At 47.9% G+C, this 12,500-nt stretch overlaps 1 protein-coding gene across 1 annotated transcript in view; it reads right to left on the bottom strand.

Annotated features, from left to right (window-relative positions):
- lgr4 (leucine-rich repeat containing G protein-coupled receptor 4) overlaps nt 1–12,500 on the bottom strand; it is a 79,387-nt gene that overhangs the window by 7,557 nt on the left and 59,330 nt on the right. The window contains exons 5-8 of the mRNA XM_042074524.1: nt 8,980–9,195; nt 7,236–7,307; nt 3,637–3,705; nt 483–554 (exon numbers count right to left, since the gene is read on the bottom strand). Coding sequence (XP_041930458.1) covers nt 483–554; nt 3,637–3,705; nt 7,236–7,307; nt 8,980–9,195 — 429 coding nt within the window. The remainder of the gene's footprint in view (nt 1–482; nt 555–3,636; nt 3,706–7,235; nt 7,308–8,979; nt 9,196–12,500) is intronic.

Below are 12,500 nucleotides of genomic sequence, written 5' to 3'. Positions count from 1 at the left end.
TTTCTTCTTACCCTTTTCCCTAATGCTTTGTATAAATGCCTTGGCATCACAAATGACCTATTTGTCCTGGTAATAAAAAACAATAACTTTGAATTGAATTGAGAGAGAGTGAGAGAGATGCATGCTCGCACTGACATTTCAAACATCATGACATGAGCTAAGTGTGAATGATTTTTCAATAGCGATTGCGTGCATGCGTGTGTGTGTGTGTGTGTGTGTGTGTGTGTGTGTGTGTGTGTGTGTGTGTGTGTGTGTGTGTGTGTGTGTGTGTGTGTGTGTTTCAAGTCAAATGTTAATCTCTTATTAGGCCATTGGCCTTGCAGCAGGTAAGAGTAACAGGAGATTGTTCTGCAGTCTAACTGTTTTAGACATTGGAAACAAATTAAGTTCCTAAATGTTTCTGCAATCCAATTCCCTTGTATCTGTATGTGTGTGAGTGTGTGTGTGTGTGTGTGTGTGTGTGTGTGTGTGTGTGTCCTTACATGGCCCGTAGCAGTGGGTTCTTATGGAAAGCCCCCTCTGGTATGACTGCAATGTTGTTGCTGTGGAACCCTCTGGAGAAGCAAGCAAACACACACACACAGACATGCACAGACACACACACACACACACACACACACACACAAACATACACACACAGAAACACCCACACACAAACCCAGACACACACATACAAACACACACACACACACACACTTGATCAGAACAAAAGTGGAATAAAGACGTTTCAATTTGGAGGTGAAAATAAACTGAACTCCCAGAGGCTCACACTCAGATGCCTCACTCAGAAATCCAGTTTGTACTGGCCTGTACTGACACACACACACACACACGCACACACGCACACACGCACACACGCACTTAGAGAGAGAGAGAGAGAGAGAGAGAGAGAGGCTGAGCAGCCAACAGGGAAACGTTGTGGACAGACAGACAGACAGACAGACAGACAGACAGACAGAAAGGACAGAAAGAGTGAGAAGTGTGACGGAGAGAGTTAGACAGTAAAGACAGGCAGTAAGACAGGACACAGACAGACACCACAGATGGAGAAAGGTTGACAGTAAGACAGGCTACAGATAGACAGAGACAGGAGTGGCAGGACACAGACAGAGACAGACAGCCATGCAGTGAGACAGGACAACTGGTCCGAGGGAGAGTAAGACAGGCCCCAGTCCGGCAGGGCTGCCGGGCACAGGGGAGGGACAGTAAGATAAGAGGTGTGTGTGACTGGCACATGTCCCACTGGAGGGAGCCTGTGATAGAGGACTAATAACACACTCCACTGTCTGCGGAACAGAGATTACAGCCTACACAGCACAACAGAGAGATGCTGAACCACACTTGGTGTGTGTGTGTGTGTGTGTGTGTGTGTGTGTGTGTGTGTGTGTGTGTGTGTGTGTGTGTGTGTGTGTGTGTGTGTGTTGGAGGGGGGCGGGGCTGTGCAGAGGTGTGCTGGGGACTGTATTACTGCAAGTGCAAAACATTAGGTGCCTTGCAGTAATTAGACCAGTAAAACTGTCTTCACTATTTCACACATGCACACACACACACACACACACGCGCGCACACACACACAGAGACAGACAGACACACACACACACACACACATTTGCTTGTTCTATGCCGCACCCTGTAATAACCTTGCTACATTTATGCAAACTTAAAAGGTCTTAAAAGCCATTTCTCTCACTTTTCACCCGTCTCAGTTCACATTCACTTCCCTCCTCTCCCACTTTCCTCTCCCTCTCTCACTTTCTTCATCTCTACTCTCCCTCTCCATCTCTCTCCCTCTACTACCTTCTCCATCTCCCTCTCTCTCTCTTCCTCTCTCTCTGCTCCCCCTCTACCACTTTCTCCATCTCTCTCTCTCTCCCCCATCACTCTCACTTTCTCCACCTCTCTCACTTTCTCCACCTCTCCCACTCTTTCGGTCTCCCTCCATCTCTTTCAGTCTTTCCATAGCTGCTTTCAGACCTATGTGTAAGTCCGCATGTTCTGCGGATGTCAAGCGGTTGGGCCGTATATCTGAACAACATAACCGGCCATTTGGAATTCCGAACTTAGCCGGCTCTTACACTACTCCCCTCCATAGTATTTCCGACGGACATTATGTAAATGAGCTTGTGTCTGAACGAAGCGAAGAACATGCGGAGATTCTGTTCATGTGCGTGTTCAAAAACGTTCAACCTGTTCAATCACACAGAATGTGTGTTGGTGTCTGTTTGTCTGTTTGTCAAAGCTCCGCATATACTGCGGAGGACGTGTCTGAAAGCAGCTCATCTCTCTCTCAATCTCTCTCACTCTTTCTTTCCATCTCCCCACACCTCTAGCTTCTCTCTCCCTCTCTCTTTCATTCTATACTTCCCACGTATCTCATCCTCCTCTCCCTCATACCCCTTCTTTCTCTCCTCCTCTCTGCAGCACAAGGCCCTCGTCTTTTTCCTGTGGGAGTCTCAAGGTGAGAGATGGATCACTGCACTGATAACCTTCCACTCTCCACACTCTCTCTCTCTCTCCATCCCCCTCTCAATCACTCCTCACACTCTCTCTATCCCTCTCTCACACAGAAAGATCCTCCACAGAGATAATCTGCCTCCTCCCCCTCTCTTCAATTCTCTCTCTCTATACTTTCTCTGTCTTTACCTCTCTCTCTCTCTTCTCGCTCATCATTCAGTCTGGACAAGTCACTCTCTGTCGATATCCTTAAACTCACTTTCCCTCCCTCTGTTTCTTTGTTTCTCTCTCTCTCTCTCTCTCTCTGTCCATCTTATCATTTTTCGCTCTTTTTTCTATCTTCCCTGTTCTGTCGCTCCATTCACTCGCAGAGATAGGCGGAGTGTAGAGTGGCCGGCTAGACTGGACGTGACGTGCAAGTTGAGCTGTTCTTTAGATCCATCTCTCCTCACCAGCATTAAGATATATTTCAATAATGTATCGAATACTTCATAAAATTATAATTGACCTATGTGTAGAGCAGCCTCGGGTGACTGTGTGTGTGTGTGTGTGTAGGCTTAAACTGCTCAATGTCACTGCTATGGAGAACAATAAGCAAAACCTTTAGCTCCTGGCAATCTATCCCTCTCATCTTTCTCAGTTCATTTATCTGTGTTTTATCCAATTTCGTTCATTTTGTTTTAAATTCATAAATTCATCCAACAACCTCTCTATCCATTTTATCTCTCTCTCTCTCTCTCTCTCTCTCACACACACAGACACACACACACACAGACACAGACACACACACACACATCTCTTTCTTTTACATCTAGGATCACACCTGTCGGCTGCTTCTTTGTTCCAGCTGTAGGTTGGTTGCTGGTAGTGTTCAGATTAGAGGATTGAAAAAAAAAACCCCAGCAAAAATGGTGTGTATGTGTGTGCGTGTGTGATCTCTATGATCCCACACCTTTTCATATTATGCATCCTCTCAGATGAACAGAACACAGAACTGGCTCACAGAGGAAAGAACAGAAGAGAATGAATAAAGGACAATAAATAGAACAAAGAGGAAAAAGTTCAAATGTGAATATCTTTTGCCCATCTTCTGAATGTATCACAGACCTCAGCAGCTGGCTTTATGTGGGAGGTGTGTGTGTGTGTGTGTGTGTGTGTGTGTGTGTGTGTGTGCATACTCACAGCTCTTTCAGTTTGGGCAGTGTCTGGATGGCCTCTGGGAAGCTCATGAGATTGTTGAAGTTCAGGTCCCTGGAGAGACAAAGCAGAGGAGCATTCAAACCCACACCCATCATCCATCACCATGCCAACCACACATGGTTACCATTGTTGCCAGCATCACCACACCAACCCGATCACCGGAGGCAACGGTTATGATGAAGATATGAATGAATGACAATGAGTTCCGCCTGCTCTGCTTGGGACAGGACCACAGGGCTGTGGAGGACTGTTTTGTTTAGGTAAGCTTGACCCCACACCTCCCGCCACCCTGTCCAGACGCCATGGCAACGCTGGGCCTTGGCGTGCCCACTTCCTGTTCTGATTGCTGGAAGGGTAAATAAGGAAGAGGCAGTGATGCTATCAGCTGTCCCGGGACGCTTCGCTGACATACTTCCTGTCACTGCTCCCAGGCCAATGCACCACTGGCACACACGCAAGCATACACACACACACACACACACACACACACACACACACGCACCCACACAGTCTCCAAACACAGTTCTACAAACAAACGCTTAATGTTCATTTCCAAATAACCTAATGAAGCAACTGATAGTGTGGTGACCTGCAGCCAATGATTTAGTTTTCTTTGCTTACCCTCCACTGCAACAGCACCTCACAAACACACAGCGTCCCATCAGGACAATTACCACTGCCAGTGACCACACACACACACACACACACACACACACACACACACACACACACACACACACACACACACACACACACACAGCTAATAGCCTTGTCCCCCATCGACTCCACAAATCAGGGACCAAGCTCCAGGAAATAAAGACAAGCTGCTGCTGTGCCAGCTGCAGGTGGCGGTGGCACCTCAAGCTGCCGCCCAGGACAAACAGCCCCGGTGCCGGTGCCAACCTTGGCCCTCTCCCTCTCCCTCTCCGCTGCCAGGCTCACCAAGGCCTGTGTGGGCACTAATCAATAGCACACGAGGAGGAGTGGAGAGGAGATAAAAGATGGAGGGGTTGGGAGGTCGGAGTCACCCGCAGGAAGCAGAGCTGCGGGGGGTCACCAGGGGTCACTGGGTCATGACCTGGCCCACAGCCATCCCAAATCACTGTCTGATCCACTCACTGAGCGTGTGTGTGTGTGTGTGTGTGTGTGTGTGTTTGTGTGTGTGTGTGTGTAGAGGTAGAGGGCCACAGCCATCAACAGAGTAACGAGGGGGTCAGTGGGAGCCAGAGGCACTCTTGCCCAGACCTGGTCCAGAGTCATGATCTTGCGTGGTGCTGGGTCAATACAGAACCAGGTGCAGCCAGGTGCTGTCTATGGGCCAGGAGCCCACGCTGAGAACGCAGGTTAGCCCTCATACTGCATCAACACTCCACAGCAGGCTGGGCCTAGATGTTTACATAAATGAAATATTCTTCAATTCTGGATGTTTACATGAATTAAATATTCTTCAATTCTAGTCAGGTCTGTTGAAGTGACGCTGTGGTGCATCACAGGGTTCCCACTCTAAGTCATATGTAAAACTCCATGACTTTTCCCTGACTTTCCCTGACAAAAAAATGTCCATGACTTACTATATAATGAATGGTACAATAATACCGACCAATGAATTCATGCAGCCGCGCAGCATTGTTGAATCTTTACTTTTTTAGAGTGGGAGATGAATAATACATGAGCAGTGAAAAAAAACAATGTTGGGCTACTCAAGCAAGCAGTAGCAATAACCAGATATACACCAAATCTACTTGGAAATATACAGGATGTGTAGTCATGTATTTTAGCAAAATTCCTTGATATTCTATGACTGGTAAAGATTTTCCAAAATTCCATGATATTCTATAAATTCCATGACCCGTGGGAACACACATCGACATCGGGAGACGGACACACAGACACAAGAGGGGCAAAAATGGCCACTCTGGACAGGTGTACACAATTTACACAGTGTGTGCTTTTTAAACCATGCCAGAAGTTCCATGTATGTGAAGAGGTTGACCCTCCTCCTCATTGCCATTACATAATTCACCCCCTGCTTATAGACCTGCTGAGGTATAGACTGGTCTTTTGGGCGATTCTTTAAATATGCTTTAATATCTTAGCAGTGCTCTGGTCTAATAGTGGACATTAACTTCATCAAAGTCCAGGTTGCTGTAGGTATGGTGAGGGTTTTCCAGGTGACGTTGGAGTGGGATGAGGCATGGACCTTCAATGCAGTCGCACCTCCCACATTAATCACAGCATTAACTATGAATACGGCCGCCATTCGCACCCTGGACCGGGGTCTGCTATGGTCTATGAATAGGGCTGAGATGCTGGGACGGGGGGTGGGGTGGGTGGTTGGGAGTCATAGCGGTCACTTTCACTGTGGCCGACACGGGGCTCAGTGTGTGTGAGAGAGAGAGAGAGAGAGAGAGAGAGAGAGAGAGAGAGAGAGAGAGAGAGAGAGAGAGAGAGAGAGAGAGAGAGAGAGAGAGAGAGAGAGTGTGTGTGTGTGTGTGTGTGTGTGTGTGTGTGTCAGGCCTGCTGAACACATCAGTGAGGAATCATTCATCTCGTTCTCTCCGTGTCCCGGCTCTGCAGAATGAAGGTTAAATTATACATGGGCCGCAGTGATGCTGAGGAGAGATCCTTTCAGCTGCTGTTCCAGAACTACACTGCCAGAACACTCCAGAACTGAACACAGAACTGTCGTCAGGGGCAACAACACCGCAACAATCTGCAGTGTCATGGTAACTGGCAACTATTTTTTACCTTCTTCAATGAAAGGAAAACAGACTGATTGTAACTGAGAGACAGCCAGTGGGCTCATCAACAACAGAGACATTTCCAGGGCAAAGAATTCAAACTGCAGTTCCACAGTTATCCTAAAGAGGGCAGTAGAGACATGCAGAAGAGCAATTTGAGCCTTAACACACTTTTGTGGGATAGCCTATGAAATCTGTTCTAATGGCCTTTGACATTTAGTTGAACTTAAAAAACAAATAAAAACATACATGTGTAAATGTATAAAATAATGTCCAAAAATCTAAAATGGCATAAAATAACTGTGCTATTGTTTCACTATCAGTGAGTGCACTCATTTAGATATTTAGTGTCAGACATCTCTCCCCACACCATTTACTCCCAGTCGGTCACTCTGAAGGGTTCCAGGTCGGTCACTCTGAATGTAGCTAAAAGATGGCTGGAGTTGAAATGGTCACTCAGAAAGTCTACATTTATACCTCTTACTGAAGTGATTCATGAAACAAATGACCACAGGCATTTCTGAACTGACTCGCAGACCTAGAGGAGGAGAGAACCAATACTTACCCTCAGGTTACCAGGTCAGTAAGACAGCAGACAGAGCAAAAAACTATGCAGCAAGAATCTATATAATTATGTGCCTGTTAATGTGTGTGGAACCACCTGTATCTCTATCTGTGTGTGTGTGTGTGTGTGTGTGTGTGTGTGTGTGTGTGTGTGTGTGTGTGTGTGTGTGTGTGTGTGTGTGTGTGTGTGTGTGTGTGTGTGTGTGTGTGTGTGTGTGTGTGTGTGTGTGCATAGCTGTATGTGATAGTGCAAATGCAAGTTGCGGAGTCACTCACAACGTCTCCAGGTTCCCCAGCCCTGTGAAGCAGTTCTTGCCAATCTCCTGGATGTGGTTGTTGTGCAGATGCCTGCAATATGAATTTACACACACACACACACACACACACACACACACACACACACACACACACACACACACACACACTCGTTAAATAATGAAGGCGAGCAGGTTTACGGCTCCCTGTGAAGGTGGATTTACTGTGTCGATCAGGTGGGTCCATGTCAGTTAGGATCCTCTCCTCTCGTCTGCACTATCCCCCCCTCCCCTCCCCTGACACACACACACACAAAGCCCTGAGCCCGGGCCGTTTGCTAACCGACATAACAGATCGGCAGGAGTGCCGTCCTTAGGCGCATAGTTTCCATGGGCCCAGATCTGATTTGGAAATCAGACACGAGCGTGGAAGCTTCTAGAAGCTGCAGAGGGGCCAGGATGCATCAGGGAGCATCTTCTCTCTCTACTGCTTACTCGGCTGTTGGGTTTGTTTGCTTGTTTTCTTTTGCAGTAGGTTTAGATAGATAGATACTTTATTGATCCCAAAGGGGAAATTCAAGGTTTGTGAAAGGCACTATGTAAAAACAACCTGTAGTTATCAGTATACATTTACAAATGCATATGCAACACACACATACATGGGTTTGTGCACACGTACATAGCATACACACACACACACACACACACACAAAGCTAAACTAAATGTCTAGTCCGTGTGTGTGTGTGTGTGTGTGTGTGTGTGTGTGTGTGTGTGTGTGTGTTCAGCAGTTTGAACATGTGTGTGCGTGTGTGTGTCTAGATGTTTGCTCTTTCCCTGTAGTAGCTCTAGTACTTAAACACGTCTGAGTGCATGAGTGAGACCATTCTGTGAGTGTGTGTCCATATATACTTGTATGTAGCTTTGCATGTCAGAGTAAGTGTGCACGTCTATGAATGTGTGTGTGTGTGTGTCTGTGAATGTGTGTGTCTGTGTATGACGTGTGTGTGTGTGTGTGTGTGTGAGTGAGAGAGGTGTGTGTGTGTGTGTGCCTGTGTGTGGGCGTTTTAACGAGACAGAGCTGGCTTCTGGTGGGCTCACTGCAGCATCCTGATTAGTTTAGCGGATGTCGCCCCTCTTCCCTGGTAAAAACACACACTAAAGCTGGATCGGACTCTGGTGGACTTGGACAGCATGTCGTGTGTGTGGGAGAAAGAAGAGGAGAGACGAGGGTGTATCTGTGTGTGTGTGTGTGTGTGTGTGTGTGTGTGTGTGTGTGTGTGTGTGTGTGTGTGTGTGTGAGAGTGTGTGTTTGTGTAGGTGTTTGGTGTGTGTGCGAGTGTGTGTATGTGTGTTTGTTTAGGTGTTTGGTGCGTGTGTGCATAAGTACATATGTTTGCTTATTTACTACTTGCATGTGATTTAGTAGAGGGACAGGACATCATGTGTCAGCAGCATGAGACACACACAGACACACACACGCACGCAAGCAAGCACACACACACACACACACACACACTTAATGTCCAACCAAAACAGGAGTTGAGAGGGACAAATATGCCCAGCGTCCATTAGAAGAGCGAGGCAGATATGCACTATGAGGCTTCAGGGTGTGCAGCTCCCTGTCTGTGTGTATGTTTCTGTGCGTGTGTGTGTAACTGTGTGTGTGTGTGTGTGTGTGTGTGTGTGTGTGTGTGTGTGTAAACTCACAGCATGACCAAGCCAGTGAGGTTGGCGAAGGTGTGTGTGTGTGTGTGTGTGTACTCACAGCACAACCAAGCTGGTGAGGTTGGCGAAGGCGTGGTCTGGGATGTGCACAATGTTATTGAGCGCAAGTGTCAGCGCCTGCAGGTTGCCCTGGTGACGCAGCGGACCAATGGGCACCTCGGTCAGGCTGTTGTCGTCCAGCCAAAGGTGACGCAGCTGCTGCAGGCCCTCAAAACTGTCCTCCGGGACCACCGTGATGTGATTGGCATCCAAACGTCTGCACAGGGAAGGAGAAAGAGAGAGAGAGAGAGAGAGAGAGAGAGAAAGAGAGGGTGGGAGAGAGGGAGAGAGAGAGAGAGAGAGAAAGAGAGAGGGTGGGAGAGGGAAGGAGAAAGAGAGAGAGAGAGAGAGAGACATTATTATTATAACATTATTATGAATCGATCACAGGCCTAGGTCTAAACGCCATCTGTGTGAAAAATGTCCAACACCAGAGACTATCAGAGTAATGCCAATAAAGCTCCATTGAAACTGAACATTGAGAGAGTGAAAAATAATATACATCGAGTTTGAAAATAACGAGAGAAAATAATTAGCTTTTACAACATAACATAGTTTTAATATATCAAGAATAGAGAGAAACACAAGTTCCATCAACCACAACACCAAAATGTCCAATAAAAGAGAGGTACTGTAGAACATGAATAGGAGATGAAGTTAAGAGGGAGGACTGCTGGTGGTGGAGTGACGATAGGAAAGGACTGTCGTCCCCCCCCCCCCCCCCCCACACCACAAACCTGAGGCTGAGTCAACCAAACATGCACTGACAAATGCAGACAAAAGCACGCCACGGAAAAACCATTTCCTCTGCGCGCGTACGCACACACACACACACACGCACACACACACACACACAGTTGTGATCTCGGCCGATCTGCACGTGGCCGCGGGCCTGATGGGGGCCTGATCTGGCCGGTGAGAGCTGGAACGGGCCCAGCTGCTAATGGCCTGACCGCTGTGGGTCTCTAATGCAGTCTGCAGTAGTGTAAATATTTGCACTGCCTCCGTAAGCCGATGACCTCTGGGGATGGGGTTGCATGGTCCAGCTCTCTCCTGTCTGTCTCTATCCCCTACTCTCTCTCTTTCTCCTGTTTCTATCCCCTTCTCCCTCTCTCTCCCCTCCTCTCATCTCTCTCTTTCTCTTTCTCTCTCTATCCTCTCTCTCTCTCTCTCTCCTTTCGTCTCGTCTTGGAAGCCTTTTAAGCCTCTCCTGTATAACATGGCATCACTTTTTCCACTCATTCTCATCCCTCTCTCCCCTTCTCTTCCTCTCTTTCCAAAAACAATGGCACTGAGAGGACAGTGATGGATTCGGTCGTCACCACGGTGACTGCGGCAGAGCTCACGTCGTCAGGCACATAGTGGACGCGGGCCTCTTGACATTGTCAAAACATGGAAATGAATGAGCTCACTAAGAGTGCCGACAGAGCGGAGAGAAGGGGCAGAGAGAGAGAGAGAGAGAGAACGAAAGAAAGAAAGAGAGAAAGGGATGTAATCATTTGGTCATAATCACAAAGCACCCATAGACATGCACTATGGGGGTACTAACAAGTTACACCATCAAGTGGGAATGTGTTTGTGTGTATGTTTGTGTGTGTGTTTGTGTGTGTGTGTGCGTGTGTGTGCGTGTCAGCAGCTGGCTGAGTTGGGAGCGATCGCTCTTGTCGAGTGGGTGCTAAGATAACACTTCTCACTCAGTCACCCAGAGCTTGGCCGTAAAAACTTCATCTTTTCCATGATCTCAGCCATTTGGCCTGCCACTCCTGCTCTCTCTACCTCCCTCTCTCCCTCCTTCTCGATCTCTCTTCCTCTCTCCCTCCTTCTCTATCTCTATCTCTCTACCTCCTCCACTATCTCTCCCTCTCTCCCTCCTTCTCTATCTCTACCCCCCCCTCTCTCTCCCTCCTTCTCGATCTCTCTTCCTCTCTCCCTCCTTCTCTATCTCTCCCTCTCTCCCTCCTTCTCGATCTCTCTCTCTCCCTCCTTCTCTATCTCTCTCTCTCTCTCTCCTTCTCTATCTCTACCCCCCTCTCTCTCCCTCCTTCTCTATCTCTATCTCCCTCTCTTTCACTCTGGCCCTACCATCATTCCATCCAGCTCCACACCCCCCAACTCCCCCCCGCCCCTTCGCCAAGCCACCCTCCGATAGGTCAGAGGTCACCCCCCTTACAGGAACTGTAAAATATATTTTTGGAGCTTGTGGGGCTGCCAGACACATCCTGACGGTAAAGTCTGTACGCCGGTTCAACACACACCTTGATTCCAATCTGTCAGAGAGCACACACACACACACACACACACACACACACGCGCGCGCGCACACAAACACACGCACACACACACACGCACACACACACACGCACGCACACACACAAACACACGCACACACACACGCACTCTCAGGGGGCACACTGTCTAGACCTCTGGAGTCTAGACTGATCCTCCCTCTTCACCTATACTGTACATACCAGTATTACACACTGAAGCACCATTCATGGTAATCCCACATTAAAAAAGTCACACTTTGAGCTTTACATTTATGACCAAGTGATAAAAACACTCAAGTATGACGTGCGCACACACACACACACACACACACACACACACACACACACACACACACACACACACACTCACACACACTCACACACACTCACACACACTCACACCCTACTGGGGAAGGAAAGGGACTTGAGGTGACAATGAAGGCATTGTGACCACATGAACTGAAGCAACCTTTTGCTTGTCATTCATTAACTGACCTGAATCAGTAATCAAGTCAGACATAAGCAGCATAACCAGTTTAATTCTGTGGATGTGAACAAGCTGCTTTGATGGGCTGCTGCAGTGTGTGTGTGTGTGTGTGTGTGTGTGTGTGTGTGTGTGTGTGTGTGTGTGTGTGTGTGTGTACTCTACACTCAGCCTGAGGTCTAGCAGTCAGACGGATCAGAAAGGAACTGCATATACTGATGCCCCTACTGACTGTATTTCTGACTGCAAGTTAGTAATGTCTGTGTGTGTGTCTGTGTGTCTGTGTGTGTGTGTGTGTGTGTGTGTGTATGTGTGTCTGTGTGTGTGTGTGTGTGTGTGTGTGTGTGTCTGGGGTGTACTAGCGGTGGAACGGCATGAACAGAGCTCTGTTCAATCTGCCTCAAGGAACCCTTTCAACGACCGAGGACTTTCACTATTTACTCTGTCAAAGGCAATGCCCCCCCCCCCCACCCACACACACACACACACAGACACACAGAGCCACAGACACACACATACACACAGTTTCTTCAATTTGAATATGTTGGTTCTGAGGTAGAGTTTAGTCTACTCTTAAATATCCTGCCACCCCCCCCCCCCCCCCCTCTCCCTCTAACACACACACAACACACTCTTCTACTCCACACATACACACACAACTCAACTGCAAATCACAGCTTCTGAGGTTGACGCGAGTTTACACCATTTCGGGCCAGAGGCTCTACTGGATCAAGCCTGAGGGTTTGAGAAACTGACCCTGGAAGGAATTTG

The sequence above is a fragment of the Alosa sapidissima genome, chromosome 20 (assembly GCF_018492685.1).
Source record: "Alosa sapidissima isolate fAloSap1 chromosome 20, fAloSap1.pri, whole genome shotgun sequence".
Classification (NCBI taxonomy): domain Eukaryota; kingdom Metazoa; phylum Chordata; class Actinopteri; order Clupeiformes; family Clupeidae; genus Alosa; species Alosa sapidissima.
Note: the sequence above shows the minus strand (reverse complement) of the source record. Positions and strands in the feature narration are given on the sequence as shown.